At 34.2% G+C, this 21,829-nt stretch overlaps 1 protein-coding gene across 1 annotated transcript in view; it reads left to right on the forward strand.

The window, feature by feature from the left end:
• Positions 1–21,829, forward strand: part of EYS (eyes shut homolog) — a 160,187-nt gene that overhangs the window by 106,899 nt on the left and 31,459 nt on the right. Inside the window, 1 exon segment of the mRNA XM_021692127.1 lies at positions 9,442–9,556. Coding sequence (XP_021547802.1) covers positions 9,442–9,556 — 115 coding nt within the window.

Here is a 21,829-nt window from a genome sequence, read left to right on the forward strand (position 1 = left end):
CTGCATCAGAATTTCCATCTATAGATTATGAAACCAAAGAAGACAAAAGTGAATCACAATGCTTTCTTTGTGACAAAAATTACAACTCACGCATAATCGAATGGTAAGGACCCGGGGGAAAAAAAAAATGTAGCTAAACCTCCTCCAAGTCTTCAAACAAGTGATAGGAGTATCTCAAGATAACAGAGTCAGAGAAAATTATTTAGAGTTACTTTATAACTATCTCGTTCCATTTCCTAGAATAGTTTAGAGTTTGAAAGAGCCATTTCAGCAGCTAGAAAACTTTAAGCAAGAATATGCTTGCAATCCATAAGTGACACTGTTGACATACTATTTTTGAAGCTAGCTCTTTAAAAAAATCAAATAATATTTAATTTTCAATTTTCATTTTTGTTGTTTTATGGAGTGGTTACTTTATTGTTTCAATACATTAATAATTTTCCTACCAGTTATTTATAACAGCATTGAAACATTTCATTTTTAATTTTATTAAGCTTATGTTTTCCTTGGGGTCTTGAAAAATATATTTTAAAAACTTGCATTTAAAATATGGTAATTATTTAGGTTCATTGATTTTCATTTTATTTTGTGAATTCTTTACACTTTAAAAATAAATATATGTAGTAAATGCCAGTATTACTGCATTAGATGAAGTATTTTTCAAAATGCTGGTGATGAAATTTGCTTACTCTGTTTTATTCAATGCTGTGTCCCCAAAAGAGCCTAATTTCTCATTAAAACCAGTAGTATGTGTTCCATAGGTCATTGAACAAAGTTTGTGATACTCTGTCCAAGAAATAGAGTAAAGCTAATTGTCTAATAAATATTGGCTTAATTGACAAACTGTAACCCAATAATGGAGAGACATTTCAGGTAGTTATAGGAAATCATTTTGGGAGGAAAAAGAAAAGAAGATAAAAGTGTGTGTTATTTTCTCCTAGCTTTTCCATTATCATATTTTATTTCCATTATCTTTCTTTTCTTTTCCTTACATGTATCTTATTCATGTCCTCTGTTCTTCTATATATTAGCTCCCCTTTTACCACTAAAAATAACACCTTGGATATTTTCATCACAATTATTTACATCCTTCTTACCCTCTAAAAATATTTACTGTTTCCTACTACTTTAATATTTATTATAAAACAATAGTTTCATACAAAAATATAATTATACATTGGCTATTCCATGAACATGGTAAACTGAACGGCATTTCTTTCTCCTCTCCCCATACTTAAACAGCTGACTTTTTTTGACCAAAATGATTGCTAGACAACTTGATCAGATAAATAGGTTAAGTTTTAGCTTCCCTGACAATCTCAACAGAAGCAACTTATGCAGATTCTCTTGCTTTGTGAGCTAGGAAGCATTTGTAAATCAGCAGAGGGACAACAGAACAATAATCAGAAAATAGCAGCTACTTCATCAATATAAACACTTTGACTATTTGAGGGTAGGTCAGAAATCAACCTACTTACGTGTTCTTGTTCTCCTTTGCCATAAAGAGTCAATTAAGTTCTGAATTTAAGGACTGTAGACTCTCAGTGAGAGTTTGCTCAGTGATACCAAGGAGGAAAGAGGCCAGATTTCTCTGGCCTCAGAGACCGTAAGGAGAGGACTGATGTCCTGGTTTCTTCAACTTTCTTGGCCCAATTTTTCCTTCCATTCACTGAAGGATACCGCACTTAAGACACTGAGTTAGCAAAGAAAAATTCTGGATGCAAGAGAGGCCAGAGACAGGAGAAGAGCATGAGTTAAAATAAAATGATCACAAATTGAGGATATTAGAATCTCTGGAGGAGAGAGAGGTCATATAAAATTAGATAACTGTAGTCAAAATAAGTGAAAAGATTCCAGAGGAGGGCACATAGACTACCACTAAAAAACATACTAATCAATTAATGACGTGGATGGAAAATTGGAAGGAAAGTGGTAATCCAAATTATGGAAATCTTGAATGCTTTATGGAAGAAGTATTTTAAAGTAGAGAAAAGAGTAAATACATGGGATCTGCTTTTATCTTCACGTACATACATGACCTCACCCTAAATTTATCCTGGTCTTATGAAATAGTAATTGCCCATGAAGCTGTCCCTGATGCAGACTTTGGGAAAACAGCAATAACCTGTGCTTGCCATATACTGTAACCTGCATTTCTCTTGAAATATTCTTTACCTAAGTCTTTATTTCCTGTCCTCTACCATGAGGAAAGAAAAAAAAAAAAAAAAACTTTTTCACTGAATATGCACCGTGGCTAGGAAAATAACTACCTACAGAAGGAGCTCAAGGATTATTTATTGAAGAGCTTAATGGATGAATTAGTTAATGAATCATGATGAAGAAAGTTGAGTGTCTTGGAGAATAGATCAAGGAGATCTAACGTATGAATGATAGCAGCTCTAGAAGGAATAAAAGAACATATGGAGGAGAAGCAATAATTAATCAAGTTGTAGAATATTTCTCTGAGCTGGAGCAAGGGCTGAGTCTGAGTATTAAAAACAGTCTATCCAAGCTAGATTGATGATAAAAAACACACAGTGAAATATCTATCAAGCTTTAAGGCAGGAAAAAACAATTTACCTACAAAGGAAAAGTAATCAGCATGGCATCACATTGTTTATTTTCGTTTTTTTTTTTTTAAAGATTTTATTTATTTGAGACAGAGAATGAGAGAGAGAGAGCACATGAGAGTGGGGAGAGTCAGAGGCAGAAGCAGGCTCCCCGCCGAGCAGGGAGCCCGATGCGGGACGCAATCCAGGGACTCCAGGATCATGACCTGAGCCGAAGGCAGTCGCTTAACCAACTGAGCCACCACCCAGGCGCCCCCACATTGTTTATTTTCAATACTAGTCGCTTCAGGACAGTGGTATAACATTTATAGCTTTAGAAAGCATCTATAAGACTACCCAGAGAAAATACTGCCTCCTCGAAATCTTACACATGACTTCTATATATTGGGTGGTGAGAGAAATATTTATATTTATGCAGACAATCAGAAAACCTATCACCGAGGTGACCTATCTGAAGAAGATAACTGGAAAATATTCTTTCTAAATATAAAATGGACTAGAATAAAAATTTCAAAAGGGAATATGGATTAAAAATGAAAATTAAAATGTGTGCATGTATGTGTGTACATGTGCATGTGTGTACATACATGTTCATATACTCACATAGGTGAACATAAATAGATAATGATAGAATATCAAGGTACATATATAAAATAGGTGCTAAAATAGGGCTCCTGAAGCAGATGGGACATCCATGGAGGAAATTGTATTTAAGGTCTAGAACTAAAAGAAATAAATTATGTGAGCAAATCCCCGGGATTTGTTAGTGGATAGGAAAGTAGACATCATGTGGAAGAAATACGGCGTTCCACGAGGAAAATTATGTATCCAGATTTGTTAAACAATTAACTTTTGTTGCCCCCCCCAAAAAAACATAGTAAACATTATGTGATTGGCTTTACATCAAAGAAATATAAGTTTACCATTAACGGAATGTAAATGTTTTGGAGCCTTTTCTTTTCTTTTCTTTTCTTTTTTTGGGGGAGGGGGAGCTTCTCTGAACTATGAGGAAAGGAAGGAAGGAAGGAAGGAAGGAAGGAAGGAAGGAAGGAAGGAAGGAAGGAAGGAAGGAAGGAAGGAAGGAAGGAAGGAAGGAAGAGATGGGAAAAAGAAAAAAAAGAAGAGGAAAGGATCTCTGAAACCCTAAAATAATATTTCTCTCCAACAAGGAGAATTTATCTCAAGGGTGGAAATGAGTACCAGTGCCTGGATTCATCCATGGATCTCCTGATTGTAAAGAGCTATATGTAAACCAAAAGGACCTAAGTATGCAGACCTCTGCTATAAGACTCTTCTAAATGCATGGATCTCTAAGGAGGTAGAACAGTTCCCTAGCTACTTTATAGGAACAGTTTGCGTAATAAAGGTTATCAGTGAAGTCAGCAAAGCCATGGGCAGTGGAAAGCTGAGAAGCAGCCTGAGTTGACTGTAGTATTGGCATGCACAGTAGAAAGTCTGGCATGGTTAGGGTCAAAAAGACGTGAAGGTATGGGCAGTAAAGTTGACGCAATGTTCTGGGAAGAGTGGCAGCTGTTGTAGTAGAGCCGGCATGAAAGGTTAGTGCTGTTATTCAGGCTCTGGAGAGTTTTGAGTTTATGAAATGATCACAGTATAAGGAGAAGTGGTGGCATGGGAAGCACCATGGATTTACATGATCCCACATATACCAGTGGATGGCAGATAATAGGAGGGAACAGCATTTTTGAAGGTTAAGGAGATGAGGCTTCCTCTTAATTTCAGATCTAAAGGTTTACCTGACAACTCTTTGTCTCTCTGAAGCAGCTCAATCTCACTTTTTTTTTTTTTTGAACTTCATTTAAAAAGATTTAAGTTTATCACAGTCTCCAGTATAATAACATATTACCGTTGATTCATACAAGGCTTCTTTCATCTTTTAATACTTCGTTGTTTATTTTCTTTCATTCCCATTCCCTACTTCCAGTCTCCTGATTTTCACTCTTAAGTTTTTGATACTTCTGAATATTGGTAACTCTTACAAATTCCTTCATGATCTCTTTCTCCTCTCATCTCTTGCTACTCTCATTATTTACTTTGAGCTCTAGTCATGGAGAACCACTTGCAGTTGCCTGAGAACAGCATGTTTCTTCTCAGTTCAACAGTAATAGGATAGCGCAAAATCTACACTTTATGTATGAAAAAAACCCTAAATTGGTACTAAATTAGTTAAATAAAATATATATTTTTAAATATACAATTAGAATCAGATTCATTAACATGAAACTTTTGATGACCAAGGTTTCTGAAGAAGAATGGACAATTTGGACAGGAATTGGCTTCTTGTTTATAATGACCTTGGATTATTGGTAATATGGGAACAGTGGTGATAGACTAGGGTGGTGGGCTAGAATGACTTCTTACATTAGCAGTTTCTGCTTTCTGTAGGTGCTTCATTTGGAATATCATGGGGAAAATATGGATATAAATGTATATTTATTACATCTGAGTATTTCTTCAGGATAAAGTCCTAGAAATAGGATTTTGTGTCAATGAATACAACATACTTTTTTCATTTTCAAATATGAGTTTAGTGGTAACTATTTCTGTTGTACATTTTGAGGCTTTTGCATTCAAATTCTGATAGCTAGCATACATTTTCTAAGGATCAAAACTTACATACCATGAGAATCATCTATTTCATAGGAATTGGAATTCTTCATCCATATAAATAAATAAGCCTAGCATCTTTTAGTTAGTTCCACCAAATATTTTGTTCTATTCAGCTATTTTTATTTTTATTCAATTTTGGCAGTCTATGTTTTAACATAAACGTTTTAGCATATTTGCACTGAGGAATATGTAGTGTTGTTAGCTTCCATTTGTCCTCATATTCCCTTTTGCATTTTTATTTTTGTGTATTTGTGTTCTGTCCCTTGATTTCTTAATTACACATTCCAGAAAAATATCTTTCTCATGATCTTTTTAAATAAATGACTCTAGCCTTATTAATTGTAGTACTTGTTTCTTGATGTGAAGTGTAGTCAGTGTAATTTTGTGCTAAATCTTCATTTAAAATAAAATTATTAGGTACTGTACATGTCCTGTAAAAAAACTTTAAAAAATCAGTTTTGCTTAATATTGTAATGTCATAGGGAATGTGTAAGTAGGCCAATATAGTTTATTTTTCAAGGTAGAAATATGAATGAAGAAAGGGTAGAAAAACTAAATATAATAAAATTTACAGATTTTTTAAATTGCCAAATATTAGCTATTATGTTCTGATATTCACACAGACCAGTTCATAAAATGTGCTTTTGCCCTTATCAAACTGTTAAAATATTCTGATTCACTGTGTTTTAAGTGTTCATTTTTTATATTTTCTTTTTCTTTCACTTTTTGCTATATATTCTTAAGTATGAATTGTACCCTACTTTTGACATTTTTGGGGGGGAGTGAGGTGACAATTCAGACTTTATTGTTTATATTGAACATATTTTATTTCTATCTACTTTTATTTCAAAGTACTTCTTTCTTAACTCATTTGGCTCTATTTTAATTTTTGTTAGCCACTAAGTCATCTCTATTTATATACTATCTCACCATATTATCTTCTATATTGTATTTCATAAAAAGTCTTATCTGTTTAACTTATTGAGCTGAACTGTTGATTCTATCTGAAATTTCTCTCTTCTTTTATGTATTTTCCCTTTATCTTTAGCATCTTTCACGTTTACTTGCACTTTTGTAATAGAATTTCTCAAAGCGTCCATATTATTCTGGAGTTTGCTTTTATTTATTTTTCTTTGTTTTTGTTTTCTCTGGTTTAAATTCTTAAGTGGCAAGAATACTATTTAAGCCTTTTCTTTCCCTGGCTGCAGGCTGAGTTGTTAGGATATCATTAGGATGAGATTCAAAAGCTCCTCTCAGATTTCAAACTAGGAGTAGGAATTTAGACATGGAGGGTTGATAGCCTGTAACTCAACAGGAAAATTTTCTCATTATGGGTTTCCTCTGCCTTTGGGTTAAACCTCCCTGGGCCAAGTTTTAAAGATGGTGTTTTGGGGCTTCCTTCTTAGTATATTGTGAGAGTGCTAACACTTTGGCACAATAGTTCATAATTAGTAAGTTCTGCTTTGTTTAGAAACCTCTTTCTCAGAGTTGCTGCTCCCTAATCTTCATTCAGCAACCTGTTGATCTGATCTCATGAGGGACTGAATATTAGTTCTTCACTTAATTTATAGCTCTGATCCTTCTCTCTGGAAACCATACTCCAGAACAATATAAGACCAAATAACACACATGTCCTTAGCTAGTCTTGGACAGTTTGATTCATTCTCTCTCAAAGGAGAATTGAGACATGATAAGTACAACCCACCAAAATTTGAGGATATTCTGGTGTTTCCTTATTCCTGCTACTCCTTATCCCCAGTAGGAAAGGGTGGGAATGATACCTTTCACAACAAAGTGGTACTTGGAATAATTTCTGGGTTTCTAGGTAGATCCTCAGAATGAGGGAAGTAAGGTAAACATGTCCTAACAGGTTTTATTAATAGAGTAACAGATACAATACTTTTAAAGTTAAGACCATACTTAATTTTAATAACAGCTCTAAAATTAGTTATATGACCAAAGTAAATCTCGTAACTTCTCTGAGTTTGTTCCTTCATTTAATATAGTGGTAATGATATGTATCACATGGGATTTATAAGGATTGAATGAGAAAATAGAAAATAGTGTTAAAACAATTAGCCTAGTTGCTGGCACATTGTAGGTGCTAAAAAAAAAAATGGATGGTATTCCTGACATAAATGAGGGAATGTTTAATTCTACAAGGTGCCAGTGCCAGGCTATACCTTGAACAGTAGGAAAAGAGAATTATTAAAGCATTTTACTGATGTTATTTCAGTTAAACTGTGTCAACATGGCCTTTGATTCCTTCTTTTATGAAATTATCCTGTGTTCTTATAAGATATTTGAAATAATTAATATATGATATAATTCACTTTGTTATTAAATCAGTTTGTAACAACTTAGTCTTAAGAAGTATTTTGGAGGCTCCTGGGTGGCTCAGTCATTTAAGTGCCTGATTCTTGATTTCGGCTCAGGTCATGAGGTCGACCCCCATGCTGGGCTCTGTGCTGGGTATGGAACATACCTAAGATTCTTTCTCTCTCTTTCCCTCTGCCCCCCTCCACACGCACTCTCCCTCACTCTCTCTAAAAAGAAGAAGAAAAGTATTATTTTGGCCTTAAAATCTCTAGTATCTACTTTAGAGAGATACATTGTCATTTAATTTGGTGCTCCTTTCACTTTCAATAGAAAGTTTGCTAAACATGATTTAAAGTACAGGAATATTTCTCACAAATTAATGAGAGTGAGGGCAAAGGAAGACAATACACCATGTATTCTTAGCATCTTATTGATTGCAGCTAATGAATTGCAGTAACCTGGAATCCAGATTTGTTTTGTGTGTCTCAACATATCTATAGAGATGCTATCAGCTAGGAACACCTGGGGCACTCACCAGGGCTGATATTACTCTTGGCAGCCTCCATATATGTTTCCCCCACAGGAGCCAATGTTGTGGCCTCTGTGGTTCTTATGCTTGCAAGATGTGCTTTGCACCAACCATCAGGGATCTTTGATAAACAAGGTTATTACTCAAGTACTGGGGTGTAACGGGCATACCCACAGGCCAGCAGCCAAGTTGCTGGCAGAGAGAGCGAGAAAGAGAGACTATGTGGACCTGGGGTTGTGCATTTATTGGGGTCAAGAGTGGGGCACCTACGGTTTCACAGATTCACTCTTTACTGGTAAATTTAGAACGAAAGAGTGGGAATTAGAGAGCGGGAAAGGAAGTGGCCAGTTATTTAGTTACACAGGGATTTGTATAAAGAGAACTTCATGGGTGGGGAAGGCCTGTCTTCTTATCTCGTTGTGTAGCTAGTCTCTGTGTCATACAGATGGCAATATGTTTATTTGAGATGGGTGTCTGAAATGGATGCCTTGGCAATCAAAAGCTTAATGTCAGGCATTGCCATTACAATCAAAAAAGCTTATGGGGGAAATCAGAGGGGGAGATGAACCAGGAGAGACGGTGGACTCTGAAAAACAAACTGAGGGTTCTAGGGGGGAGGAGGGGGTGGGAGGATGGGTTAGCCTGGTGATGGGTATTAAAGAGGGCACGTTCTGCATGGAGCACTGGGTGTTATACGCAAACAATGAATCATGGAACACTACATCAAAAACTAATGATGTAATGTATGGTGATTAACATATAATAATAAAACATAAATAAATAAATTAATTAATTAAATAAATCAGTTAACATAAAAAAAAGCTTATTCCTAGGCACTTACACTACAAGATTACTTTATTTAGAAAAAAAAAAGTAAAGATGACTATAAATAAAACCCTATAAGTAGCCTGTGACCATACTATTACTGTTCACTGTAACTGTTTATACTATGTCTCAAATTTATGTGTGTCATTAAATCCTTGTAGCACATCATCAGTACATAATGGCTTTCCTAAGCACTAGAAATCTCACTTGTCACCCTTTTTTCACATTTTAAAAATTGTCTTATTTATTCTAATAGTTTTCCAAAACTTATATTTTATTGTTAAATATTCAGTTAGGCCAAAATTAGTTTTACCATTAAATTCTCAAAAGATAATATTAAGACTATTAAATGAATGTAGTTTACTCTGATTCTCACTAAATAAATCATTTTTTTCTCCTTTGCTAAGAACACAAGCATGCATAGACAAAATTAATGATTAAAAATATCAGGTAATAATGTATGTTGCATGTAATTTAAACAAAGCATTATTATTTTTGTCAAACTGTTAATAGGCTTTTGTGAAAATATTTAAATTGTAACTTTTCTTATTTACATGGATGTATTTACAGTTGTTTGCCAGGATTTACTGGAAAAAACTGTGAGAAAGTAATTGACCACTGTAGACTGCTCAGCATCAACTGTCTGAATGAAGGATGGTGTTTCAATATAAGTGGAAGATTCAGAGTAAGTAATTTAATACATGGCAGAGTAATTTAGCACTTGAAAATACAATAGCTTCAGGCAGTCTGTATTTCAAATGCTTTTATTAATCTAAACCAGAGAATTATATCTTTATATGTATATTTAAACATGACTTATATAAAGTTTAGTAATGGAGGGGTGCCTGGGTGGCTCAGTTGTTAAGCGTCTGCCTTTGGCTCAGGTCATGATCCCAGGATCCTGGGATGAGCCCCGCATCGGGCTCCCTGCTCTGCGGGAAGCCTGCTTCTCCCCTGCTTGTGTTCCCTTCCTCCCTGTGTCTCTCTCTGTCAAATAAATAAATCTTTAAAAAATAAATAAAGTTTAGTAATGAAGATTTTTAACTTGTAAGAATTATGTTGGAAGGGCATTAACAAGAGTTCTAGGCAGTGTGTTTATTATAAAATAAGTATATAGCTAATTGAGTCCTGGCAATATATCTCTGTATATGTAAAACCACAGTTACTAATGCCATAAGCTCTTAAACTAGATGGAGAATAAAGTTAGTGAGATAGTTAGGATATACAAATATGCTTTTTATTGGTGGATAGTTTTTGAAATGACTTTACAAGTACACAATGGGTGTGCGACAGACAGTAAGGCATATCTACAACTCAGCATTTCCACTTTCAGGTGTATCTATTGGAAAAATTATCAGGCATGCACTGAAAGAGCCATATACAAGAATTTTCACACCAAATCTAAAACAAACTTAAAGCCTAAGGATACTGTATGGTGACTAACATAACACAATAAAAATAATAAATAAATAAATAAATAAATAAATAAATAAATAAATAAATAAATAAATAAATAAAATATTTTTTAAAAAGCCTATGGATAGGAGAGTGGAAAAATTCATCATGGCAGAATCACACCATGGTATTATAATGAGTGGTTAAAATTAGTGAACAATAGCTACATGTATTAATATTTTAAATATCAAAACATAATGTTGAATTTCAAAATCTTATTGAAGACTGACATAGATAGCCTGATAATAATTAATTAAAATTTTTATACACAAGAAAGTCCATACTTTCTATGATTGATAAATATATAGCAAACGTAAAAACACACATATTAGAAATATACACACTGGCTTTACTAGAAGGGCTCTCTATAAAGAGATGTGGGGAAAAGATCATTGAGAGTACAGAAGGAACTTCTAATCCATTTATGATGCTATATTTCTTAAAACTGTTTTGGTAAACAATGACAGTAGGATTATGGCATTCATTTTATTGTTTTCTCTAAATACAAAATATTTTAATAAAATATTTTTAAAGTAATGAAAAGTCAATTTATGAAATGAATCATGGACAAATTTATGTGTATACTTCTGGAAACATATGCTAAAATATAAAAATGTTATTATGCAAGAACACATAGGATAAGAACATAACATTCATTTTGCAGCTATAAAACGTTGATATTACAGCATGTCATTTATGGTCATTATTTCATTTGATCTTCACATAAATACCATTACATTTTATAGAAAATTAAAATGTCTATTGAGCTTTTAATATTTTCCCAAATTCATACATATTGGTAAGGATGGATAAAGCTAGATTTAAACTTACTCCAAGCAACTCTACAACTCATACTTTTAAGTACTATACATAACTACTTTCAGTATAAAGAATGTACTAGCATCTCTTTTTCCTTTAAAATATATTTACCCTTTCCTTAATAGGAAATTGTCTAATTGAAATGTCTTTCCTGCTTTGGTTTGAATTTCTTTTATATTATATTATTTATATTTGGGCTTTGGTTTCTGTTTTGTCTTGAGATAGTCTCCGAGAATTTATCTCTGACTTTTATTTTTAAATTTCTCTTCCTCCACCATCATTTCTTCCTGGAAAATCTCACCTGTTCTTGTATGTCAACAATTATCTATATGTTACTGACTCGAAATCCAGTTTTAATTTCTTTTTTAAGGAACTAGACTGGACTTATTATCACCTTGCCAAATCTGCTTTTTCTATAATTCTACTTTAAGTTTAATGACTTTTCACTAGATAAAATATTAACAAGAAGGAAATGCTATTGGCCTTCTCATTGGGTTAAAATTTAGGTGATGACGAAGATAATGTGCATTACGAATGTTTTTAACACTATAATATTTTTTCAAAAATATGTTTTTCCCTACTGATTAATAATCTTAGTTATGGATATATTGAAGTTTTGAAATAGTTTATATTCAATTAACTTAATTTATATTTTCATGATACTTAAGTTCAATGTGATATATTAAAGAAAATAAAATACATATTATAGTCAAATTATTTTTAGCTTGTAAATATAAAATGCATTTTTGGAATTTTTAACTGATATTTGTTTTTCTACTCTAATTTTGCATTATTAACTTTTGAATATATCGACCAAATTCAAAGAGACTATATGATAAACTATAATATTTTAGGAAGAGATTTGAACTATTTCTCCTCCTATTTGGAGAAAACAAATATATTTATATTCAGAGGAAAGAAGAGAGCAGGCATAATGCAAGCAAAATGATACACTTAAATTCAACTATATCCAGGATCACAGTAAATATAAATTGATTACACACTTCAGTTAATAGGCAGAGATTACTAATGGTACCTGAAGCAAAACTCAAATGTTGAAAAGATACTCATTTTATATAAAAAAAGATAGAGACATATTGAAAGTAAAATAATGAGAGAGATATATAAAAATTAGGCAAAATAAATACTGATGTAGTTTTATCAATAAGGTAGATTTCAATATCAGGAACTATCAAAGATGGAGGACTTTATTTCACAAAAATAAGTGGGTCAACTAATCATACTGAGTTATACATTTAATAAAAGAGATTCAAAATATATGAACCAGAAACTGACATAATCCAAAAAAGGAATAAGTAAAAGTAAAATTATATTTGAGAGATGAATACTTTCCTTTCAGTAATTGGTAGAATAAGTAGACAGAAAATCTGGAGGGATATACAAAATGTGAACAGTACTATCAATCCACTTACCTAAATGACTACAAAATGGTACACACAACAGTTGCAGATTACTTATTCTTCTCAACAACACATGTACCTTATTCAGAGGTCTTTTTCATTATGGGGGAGCCGAGGGCCGTAGCTGGGGCATTTCCCGTGTGCCTTCAGGGAGACCTCTTTATATAGGGGGGCCTTGACTGAGCCAAATTTTCCACATTGACTTAATACTTTTCCACCCCTAGCCCTCTTTCTCTACCTTTCCTAGCCCTCTTTCTTCAGGGCAATGAGAGGGTTCCCTTATCTGTGTTGCAGCCACTGGATCTTGCCTCATGTTGTTCCTCTGGGGGGGAAAAATACCTGGAGCCTCTTTGTTCCTGTTAACAGCACTGTGGCAATAAGTGAATAAAGGCTTGAATATTACTATTTTCACTTCGGCTCTATGCCCTAAGTGATCTCCTTGACCCTTGATTGCTTGCCAAGAAATTAAAAAAACACTCTGTCATAGTGGGGCATATTTGTTACTTCATGCAAAATTATATGTATAGTATATCAGTAATTTTTAAAGAAAAAACAATAAATTTCAACAGTAGATTTTTATAAATAATCTTTAGATAAAAATGCAAATGGAAAATAAGCACACTTTTAAAATGTTCAAATAGATGAAATATCATTTAAGGCAGTATGGACATACCGTTTTACACTTTTCCATCAAAACACAAAAGTATACATATTTATTGCAACAGTATTTTTGCATGTATTCAGGGAAAATAGGACCACCAGTTGGCAATGTAGAGTATATACCTAAAGTTTTTTCATCTGTAATAATTCAGAAATACCTGAAAATAGCTGTAATAATCTAGAAATACCTGAAGTAAGAAAGCAGGATTATATTAAACATGTGTAGAAAATATTCACTATATTGTTGTTTATTTTAGAATAGAAATAATCAAATTAAGCAACGAGAATAGCTTAAATATTATAATGTGTCCCTATAATAGAATACACCTCCAATTTAGACTATGTTTTTCAAGTGTATTGGGATATTTGGAAAATATTCAGATCGAAATATCTGATGAAAAATGGCTATATTATTCTAACTGTAATTTGGGTTTAGATGTGTATATGTAAGGTATTTATCTTCTTGTAATAAAATAAAATATATATTTCCTGTGTTGTGGGAAAGGTCAACAGGCATGGCAGCACTACTCCCACAGAGATTATCCATTGGGTTTCACCTCCCAGAGTGTTCAGACATCATGAAAGATTATATATCAAGAGCCCAGGCTTTTCCAGGCAGTAAGAAGTGCAGGGGGTTGGGGGAGCCAGTTAGATGGCACAAGGTGATACAGTTTCTGACTTACCCATCCCCATAATCACTCAAGACTTTGTCATTTTAAATAAATGTAAATTTTCCCTATAGATTTGCATTGACTTAATGGAAAGAGTGAAATATCTGAGGCCTGTAATCTATATAGTCTAGGAACAAGTTAATACACACAGGGACAGGGAAGCAGGGAGCCACAGAGAATCATGGGGAAGAATGGCTTAGGGAATCACAGAGAGACTCTGAGTTAAAATCCAGTTCTAACTTAACACCAAGGTTAACCAGAGTTGTGTTGGCCAGTGGAGGCTGGATGATATTTGTATTGTACAGATATGCATAATATGGGCTAAAAGGAAATAAACCAACAATGTGACAGTGGTCTACTCCTGTTAATGGAATTAGATGAAAATTATAATCAGAAAAAATGATTTACTTCTTTTGAATATACATTTAATTGTAGTATTATGAAGGATAAAACATATTCCATAATTACTTTAAGATTAGGAAGTTTATATTAAATGCAATAGGATGGACAATATTAAGTGTAAAAAAAAAAGTATGTCAGAACCTTATTAATTCTAAGCCATGCTCCTCATCATGAGTTAAATTTCCCTTTTTTCAATTCGTTTTCTCTATAATTAAAGTGGCAGAAGGATGCTGAACTTTCTCACTGAAATTGTGATGAGGAATTTCTAATCAAGCATTTTCACAATGTCAATATTAATCTCAATATTAATAATATAAATAGCCCCCATGATAAAACAATTGTTACACCCCAAATGAGAGTCAGATTTCCAATAGCCACCAAAAATAAATCATTGAAAAAAAATTAAGAACTCAAACAGGGAGAGAACTGTTCTGATTGTCATTTTCATGGTTATAAAAATGAAAAAATTACAGCCACTAAATTAAAAATATGATTGATACTATGCACACAATAAACTAAAAATATAGGCACTGTGCAATTAAATGCTATTTACATCACCTCATAGCAATGATTCAGGGTTTCTTAGAGTTTCAATGATTTACTAATAAATTTAATTTCATTTTAATAGATATTATACATAGTTAGAGCCACAATTTCTGGTCTGTGCCTATCCAAATATTTTATAACTTCCTAATGTTATGACAGAATTGTTGACTGCTGCTTTTTATACCATCAAAAAAAATACCATGAGAGCTTTATATACAGCTCCTTTGGTTCTCTTGTTTTATAACTGGTTCAAGGATGCAGATATAAGAAAGCAGTTTATGTTTTATCTCATCTTTTTAAGTTTCCTATAAGGTTCCACTGGGGAACCAACAAAAAAACAAAATTTAAAACTCATCTAGTTTAACTTTACCATCTGTTTCATTCCTCTTTTCTATTTCCATCCTCTAGTTAAATCTTTTTTTTTTTTACAATAATTTGCAGCAAGCGTGACTTATGCAAACTCATACTGAACACTGAGAGAAGTAAAGCTCAAATTAGAATTCCATATGAATACAATTTGCATTTGGGGTAGGAGTTAGAGTTTTAAAATTTTAGTTGCAACAACAGAAAATCTAAACAGAATATTTCTCTCTCTCTTTCAATCTCTCCCTCTCTCTCTTTCTCTCTCTTTCACACACACATACGCACACAAGAATTTGAAGTCTCACAAAATTAGGCTTTTCAGGGGCTAGATCAGGTAAGCATTAAATCAGAGGCTCAATGTTCATATTCCTTCTAGCTCACACTAAAATAGCAACAGTGCCCTCGAAGTTCCCAGAAGAAACCAGGCATACTCTGTTCTGCCTCAGGGCCTTTATCTTAAAGATTTTGACCCAAATTTCTGCTTTGTGGGGTTTTTCATTCTGTTCAGGTATTTTCTCAAATGTTTACCTTTTCAGTGAGTTCTTCCATAGACATCCAGTGGAAAATGTTAAATACTCACTTCTGGTTCATACATGTCATCTCCTTTTTTTAGTTTCTTTTTAACAACCATTGCCATCCAGTTTCCCAGATAACAGTATAGTTCTTCACATATCTTTTTCATTGTCTATAAGTGTATATTAGGATGAAATTTAAGCTCTATGTAGGTAGATATCTTTGTTTCTTTGTACAGGACTACCCTTCTTCCAGGGAAGGCAGCAAAATTTCAGCAAAGGCAAGTCATGCCAAGTGTAGCAGATGGGAACCTCTTTGGAAGGGTGCTTCTATGTAGGAAGAACACAAACTCCACAAACTGACCAACAGGAGACATCTCTCTTAGTAATAGGGTAGTCAAAGCTAACTTGACACTGAATTTGGGGAGAGATACATTTGGTGAAGATGGAAAGAATTATGTGATACACAAAATACCCCTCAATGTTGGTTTTTTTTAATGTAAAAAAAATGTAAAGGTCAACAAATCAAAGAAAGGAATGTTGGATAAGCTAAATATGTTATAGACACTCAAAATATTAGTTTGCACACATACACAAAATGAAAAAATCTAATATTTACACTATGATCTGCTACTAAAGCCTAAGTTGAACAGAAAAGCTGAAACTATTTCCTACTGGCCCATAACTATCCTAAGCTCCTAAAGGTACCTTGTAATTGTACCCTCAACCAGAAAAATACAGCAATACGTTCATTCTTTATCAATCCTCAGAGACATTTCTTGAGGTTTAGAGAATGGATGGATAGTGCCATAGTTTGTGGTGAGAGATATAGACATCTCTGGAAAAGAATAGGTAAGGTCAGATACAAAAGATCCCAGAGCAACCAAGTGTAATTTCTGTCCCCTGGGGGATACAAATGTCTAGAGACATTTATGGTTGTCACAAATACAGATTGTGTCTGCTTCTGGTGCCTGCCTTAGCAGCCAGGTTTGCTGCTAAGCATCTTGCAATGGACATGACAGCCCCCACAACAAAGAAATATCAGGTCCAAATATTTATACCACTGTGGTTGAGAAAACTGGACTTAGGAAGTTTAGGTTGTGTAAGTTGGAGAATAGTAAAACCTGTGCACAGAAAGAAAAACAGTCTTCATGAAAGTTAAAGAAGCTCAGACTTAAAGAAGAGAAGCTTTTGTCTCAAACTAGCAGACCCCTAGCATAAGATAACATTCTAAATTGAGAAACATTTTTTCCAGTTTATGTGGGTGCTGCAACTGAGTTAGGTACATCGAGTTGGTTAAATCAAATTGCTTTCTTATTCTTTTTCTTCCTTTGTTGGGAATAGACTAGTTACTTTCAGTTCAGAAAGAAGTATATATGCTGGTTGGTCACAAACTCTGCTTTTCAGTCCTTCCCTCTGAAATACTGACTTAGGGATGCCTAGGTGGCTCAGATGGTTAAGCGTCTGCCTTCCACTCAGGTCATGATCTCAGTGTCCTTGGATTGAGTCCCGCATAGGGCTCCCTGCTCAGTGGGGAGCCTGCTTTCCCTCTGCCTCTGCCTGCCACTCCCCGTGCTTGTGCTCTCTCTCTCTCTGACAAATAAATAAATAAAATCTTTTTTAAAATATTGAAATACTGACTTAGATTAAATTTGTTTGAATTTTTTTAAGATTTTATTTATTTGAGAGAGAGAGAGAGCGCGAGAGAGAGCATGACCTGGGGGAAGAGCCACCTAGGCACACCAAATTTGTTTCAATTTTTCCTCTTATTTATATTATTGAACATTTAGTTGAAAAATTTAGAGGTTAAGTAGCATGAAATACGTGATGAGAACGAGTTCTCTCTACTTTGTTTTTAAGGAGGGGGGAGGCAGGAGCAGGATTCCAGATTTATTAAACATAAAATGGCTAAATTAAAGAGTCATTGAACTGCTTGAAGTAGCTTTAGGAAGGCTATATAACCAGGGTCCACTTCAATAATCTCCTGGTCCATGTCTTATACCTCAGAAATTGTTATTCCTTTGCTCTTCTCTCTCTTTCATAGACTAGTTTCTCAATGACTTTCTCTATCTACTTCATTAAGTGGGTAATTTATCCTGTTCTGTTCAGATTTTTGGTAGGGAAGTTGACTGTTGCCTAAAATAATGTTTGAAAGAGAATCATGTCCTCACAGTAGCTTTAAACTTTTAAGTCTTTTTCCTGTGCATATGTTACTTCTTTATTTTAGTTCTGCAATATATTTTAATCATTTGAATCCCAAGCATATTTTAAATAAGCAAGCACAAACAACATGTTTTGACTTGGAATAAATTTTTTCAAAGAACTCAAGAAAAAAAAATTTTCCTAGGGTTAGTGTTTAACCGATTGCCAAATGATTTTATTGTCCTACATTGTTAATAACAAAAAGTGGTAGGAACTTCTTTTATGGTTGGACTCACATAGTATTAGCTGAGTCCCCTTGACACTGCCTTCCTAGGCAGCAAGCAATGATTAAGCAACAGGTATCCCCATCTTCGAAGAATTAACTGATTTACAATAAATAATAACTGTAATTTCACATATTTTATGTGATTATAATAATTAGTACTAGCTGTATAATAGCTAATGATGAATAAACCTAAATGATGAATATATTAAAAAACTCTCATATTTAAAAAAAATTGATTTTATTTGATTTTATACTATTATCAATTTATAAAAGCAAGAACGGAGGGTGTTTCAAGCATATATTTTATCGTTTCTTTTGCCTACTTTCAGCAGAATTTTTATGTCAGGTGATAAAGTAAATTAAAACAGCTTAAGTATAAGAAGTGACAACCTACTCCAAACTAGTGCAATCCTGTGAATAGTTGAAATCTAGTTTTAGGGCTGTCTGTAACTAATTGATACAGATGAATCAGTGCAGGTCAGACAAAAAGGTTGGTTCTGCATCTTGGAAGGAATAGGCTCATCATTCATTGGTTAAAATTCTGTGTTTACTTTGAAATGGTAGGCGTGCTTGTGAGTCCATTTGTCACCTACTTAGGGAAACAGCAGGCATGCTCATAAAGTGAGATCTTGTCTTTTAACATTTTGCTCTTCCATTACTCACTCAGACAGGAATAGCCCCTGCTAACATATCCTGCATGTGTACGTGACTTACTAATCTATCACCCACACCAGGATACATTGGAGAATTAAATGGGGTTCTATCAATTACTTGTCTGGTATAACAGGCATTGAACCAGGGCTGGTTTATACATGGAACACTGTTTAACTGGTATTCTTCCCCAATATGGACACCGAATTTTTATAAATTGTGATCTATATGATCCTGATATTATCATTAACAAATTATGAAGTTATGTTTCACCTAGCATTCTAAGAAACCAATGAAAGCATTAATTAAAAATGAGGTGATCAACACTACAAAGTGAGAATCATATATAATTTACTATACAGCTATCATCTTGAGGGCAGATGTAATCAGGGGTAATCACAGAGGCCCATGGGTTAACTAACTTTCATTCTTCCACAATAAGTTTTGGTGAAAGCCTTTGTCAGGGGTCTCTATGGAAAATGTTTCTACCCTTCTTTTCATCTCAGATTTTGTAGCCTTCTTATTTGTGCCATGTGACTAGTTGTTCTTAATGAAATAATATTTATGGAAAAACTACTTTGTAGAAACTGTACCTAGGCATACACTGCTGAATAAGACAGGTCATGGTCCTATCCCATGCTTTACAGTAGTCATTCTAAGTTTAGGTTTGATGATTGTATCTTAGGGGCTCCTGGGTGCCTCAGATGGTTAAGTGTCTGCCTTCAGCTCAGGTCATGATCTCCAGGTCCTGGGATCAAGCCCCACGTTGGGCTCCCAGCTCAGCGGGGAGTCTGCTTCTCCCTCCCCTCTGCTTCTCCCTCTGCTTGTGCTCTTTCTCTCTCTCTCTCAAATGAATAAATAAAATCTTTAAAAAATATATAAGGAAGGATTAAAAAGGAATGAAATATTGCCATTTGCAAAGACGTGGATGGATCTAGAGAGTCTTACGCTAAGCAAAATAAATCAGTCAGAGAAAGACAAATACCATGTGATTTCACTCATATGTGAGAGTTAAGAAACAAAACAAATGAACATAGGGGGAGAAAAAGAGAGGCAAATGAAGAAACAGATCTTAACTATGGGGGACCAACTGTGGGTTACTGGAGGGGAAGTGGGCATGAGGATGGGTTAAATAGGTGATAGGGTATTAAGGAGGGCACTTGTGATGAGCACTGAGTGTTGTATGTAAGTGGTGAATCACTAAATTCTATACTTAAAACTAATATTACATTGTATGTTAACTCACTGGAATTTAAAGAAAAATTTGGAGAAAGAAAAAAAGAAGAATTATTTCCTCAAACTGATGGCTTAATGTTAAATATATTTCCTACCTCCTTTCCCCAGCTCTTCATAATCTTTTCTTACCTGAACCTATGATTGGACAGAAAAGTTCAGGGAATAAGAATTGCATGCAGATGAATGGTCACAAAAGGAATCTTGTAGGTCCTGAAAGAATAGGAGCGGCAGTATTTTTGTTGGTTGTTGCCATTGTATTTTGACTAGATTTACTATTAGCAAATCTGGGCCAACCCCTAATTATTCTTACATCTGTTATGTGAACAGAGAAAGGCATTTGCTTCACCAATTCTTTGTCAGTTACCAATTTTTCTCAGCTAATTACCTGAAGTCCTAATTCTTTATCTTTCTAGATGCCCTTCACAAAGTTAGTATGTTTTTGCAAGCAATCTTTCTTAATTTACAAAAATTCCTTCTGACAATATGCTGATGACTAGAACTCTTTACAATGAGGTGCAAAGTTTAACTACATAATTGTAACAAAAAGGCTTAATATAGACTGTCACCCAGTTAAATTTTCTTGCAAAGAAAATTAAAATTACTCATCTCATTTGAACATGAATATAGAAATCAGGATACATAAATTTCAGTTTTAAAAAACTAGGTGCCTCTGTTACTCTTACTCTGCAAAGTTCTAATTTTCTTTTTTTTTTTAAAGATTTTATTTATTTATTTGACAGAGAGATAGAGAGAGAGAACAAGTAGGCAGAGAGGCAGGCAGAGGAGAGGGAGAAGCAGGCTCCCCACCGAGCAGGGAGCCCGATGCTGGGCTCAATCCCGGGGACCCTGGGATCATGACCTGAGCCGAAGGCAGCCGCTTACCCAACTGAGCCACCCAGGTGCCCCAAAGTTCTAATTTTCGAACCACTTCTTTTTAATTCTATTCTATCTCTTTAGTAATGATTTTAATAACTCAGTGGTGGTAACCAAGGTGAATGAGCTGAACTTTAAAATGAACCTAATTGACCCACAGAAGCACATTGTCCCTAATTTCCTCATTAAAACTCCTGATTTAAATATAAGAAAGACCTGAAGAAATTATAAAATTATCTAGAATCATCCCCAAAGAGGATGCCATGGTGAATTTTAGTATTTTTAATATGGTCCAATTTGATCTATTTTATGAGAACCAGCAGGTAAAGTCATACTCATATCTACCCATTTATGAAAATATATTTGGTAGCTTATTTAGGAAAATATTTAATATTTAAGTAGCTAAATATAAAATGTAAAATCAGTGAGGTAGAAATTGATTATAAAAAATGATACAGGAAAAACTATGATGACAACTAGGTAACTATCAAATCATCCTGAATATCCCAGAAATTGCCCTGAAGACTGACAGAACAAACCCCACAACTAAGAGAAAGGGTTACATCAAAGGAGGCTGCAAGGATGGAGACAGGGTTGGGGAGAGAAACGGATCTTGGCCTTTGTGATGGGAAGGGAGCTGCAGTCATGGAGAAAGGCTGGGAGCTCATGAGGAAAAGGAATCCCCATAGCAACTGGCTTGGAAATCAAAAGGGACCGAATTTTGTGACTTCTGACAATCAGCAGGGCTTAAAGCCTAGAGTTTTAAAGGTCAGGGGGCTTGGCCTGCTCAGCAGGGAGTGTGCTTGAGATTCCCTCGCTCTCCCTCTGCCACTCCCTCTGCTCTCTCTCTTTCTCTTTCTCTCCCCACCCCACAAAATAAATAAATAAATAAATAAATAAATAAATAAATAAATAAATAAA

Source organism: Neomonachus schauinslandi, chromosome 8 (genome assembly GCF_002201575.2).
Source record: "Neomonachus schauinslandi chromosome 8, ASM220157v2, whole genome shotgun sequence".
Classification (NCBI taxonomy): domain Eukaryota; kingdom Metazoa; phylum Chordata; class Mammalia; order Carnivora; family Phocidae; genus Neomonachus; species Neomonachus schauinslandi.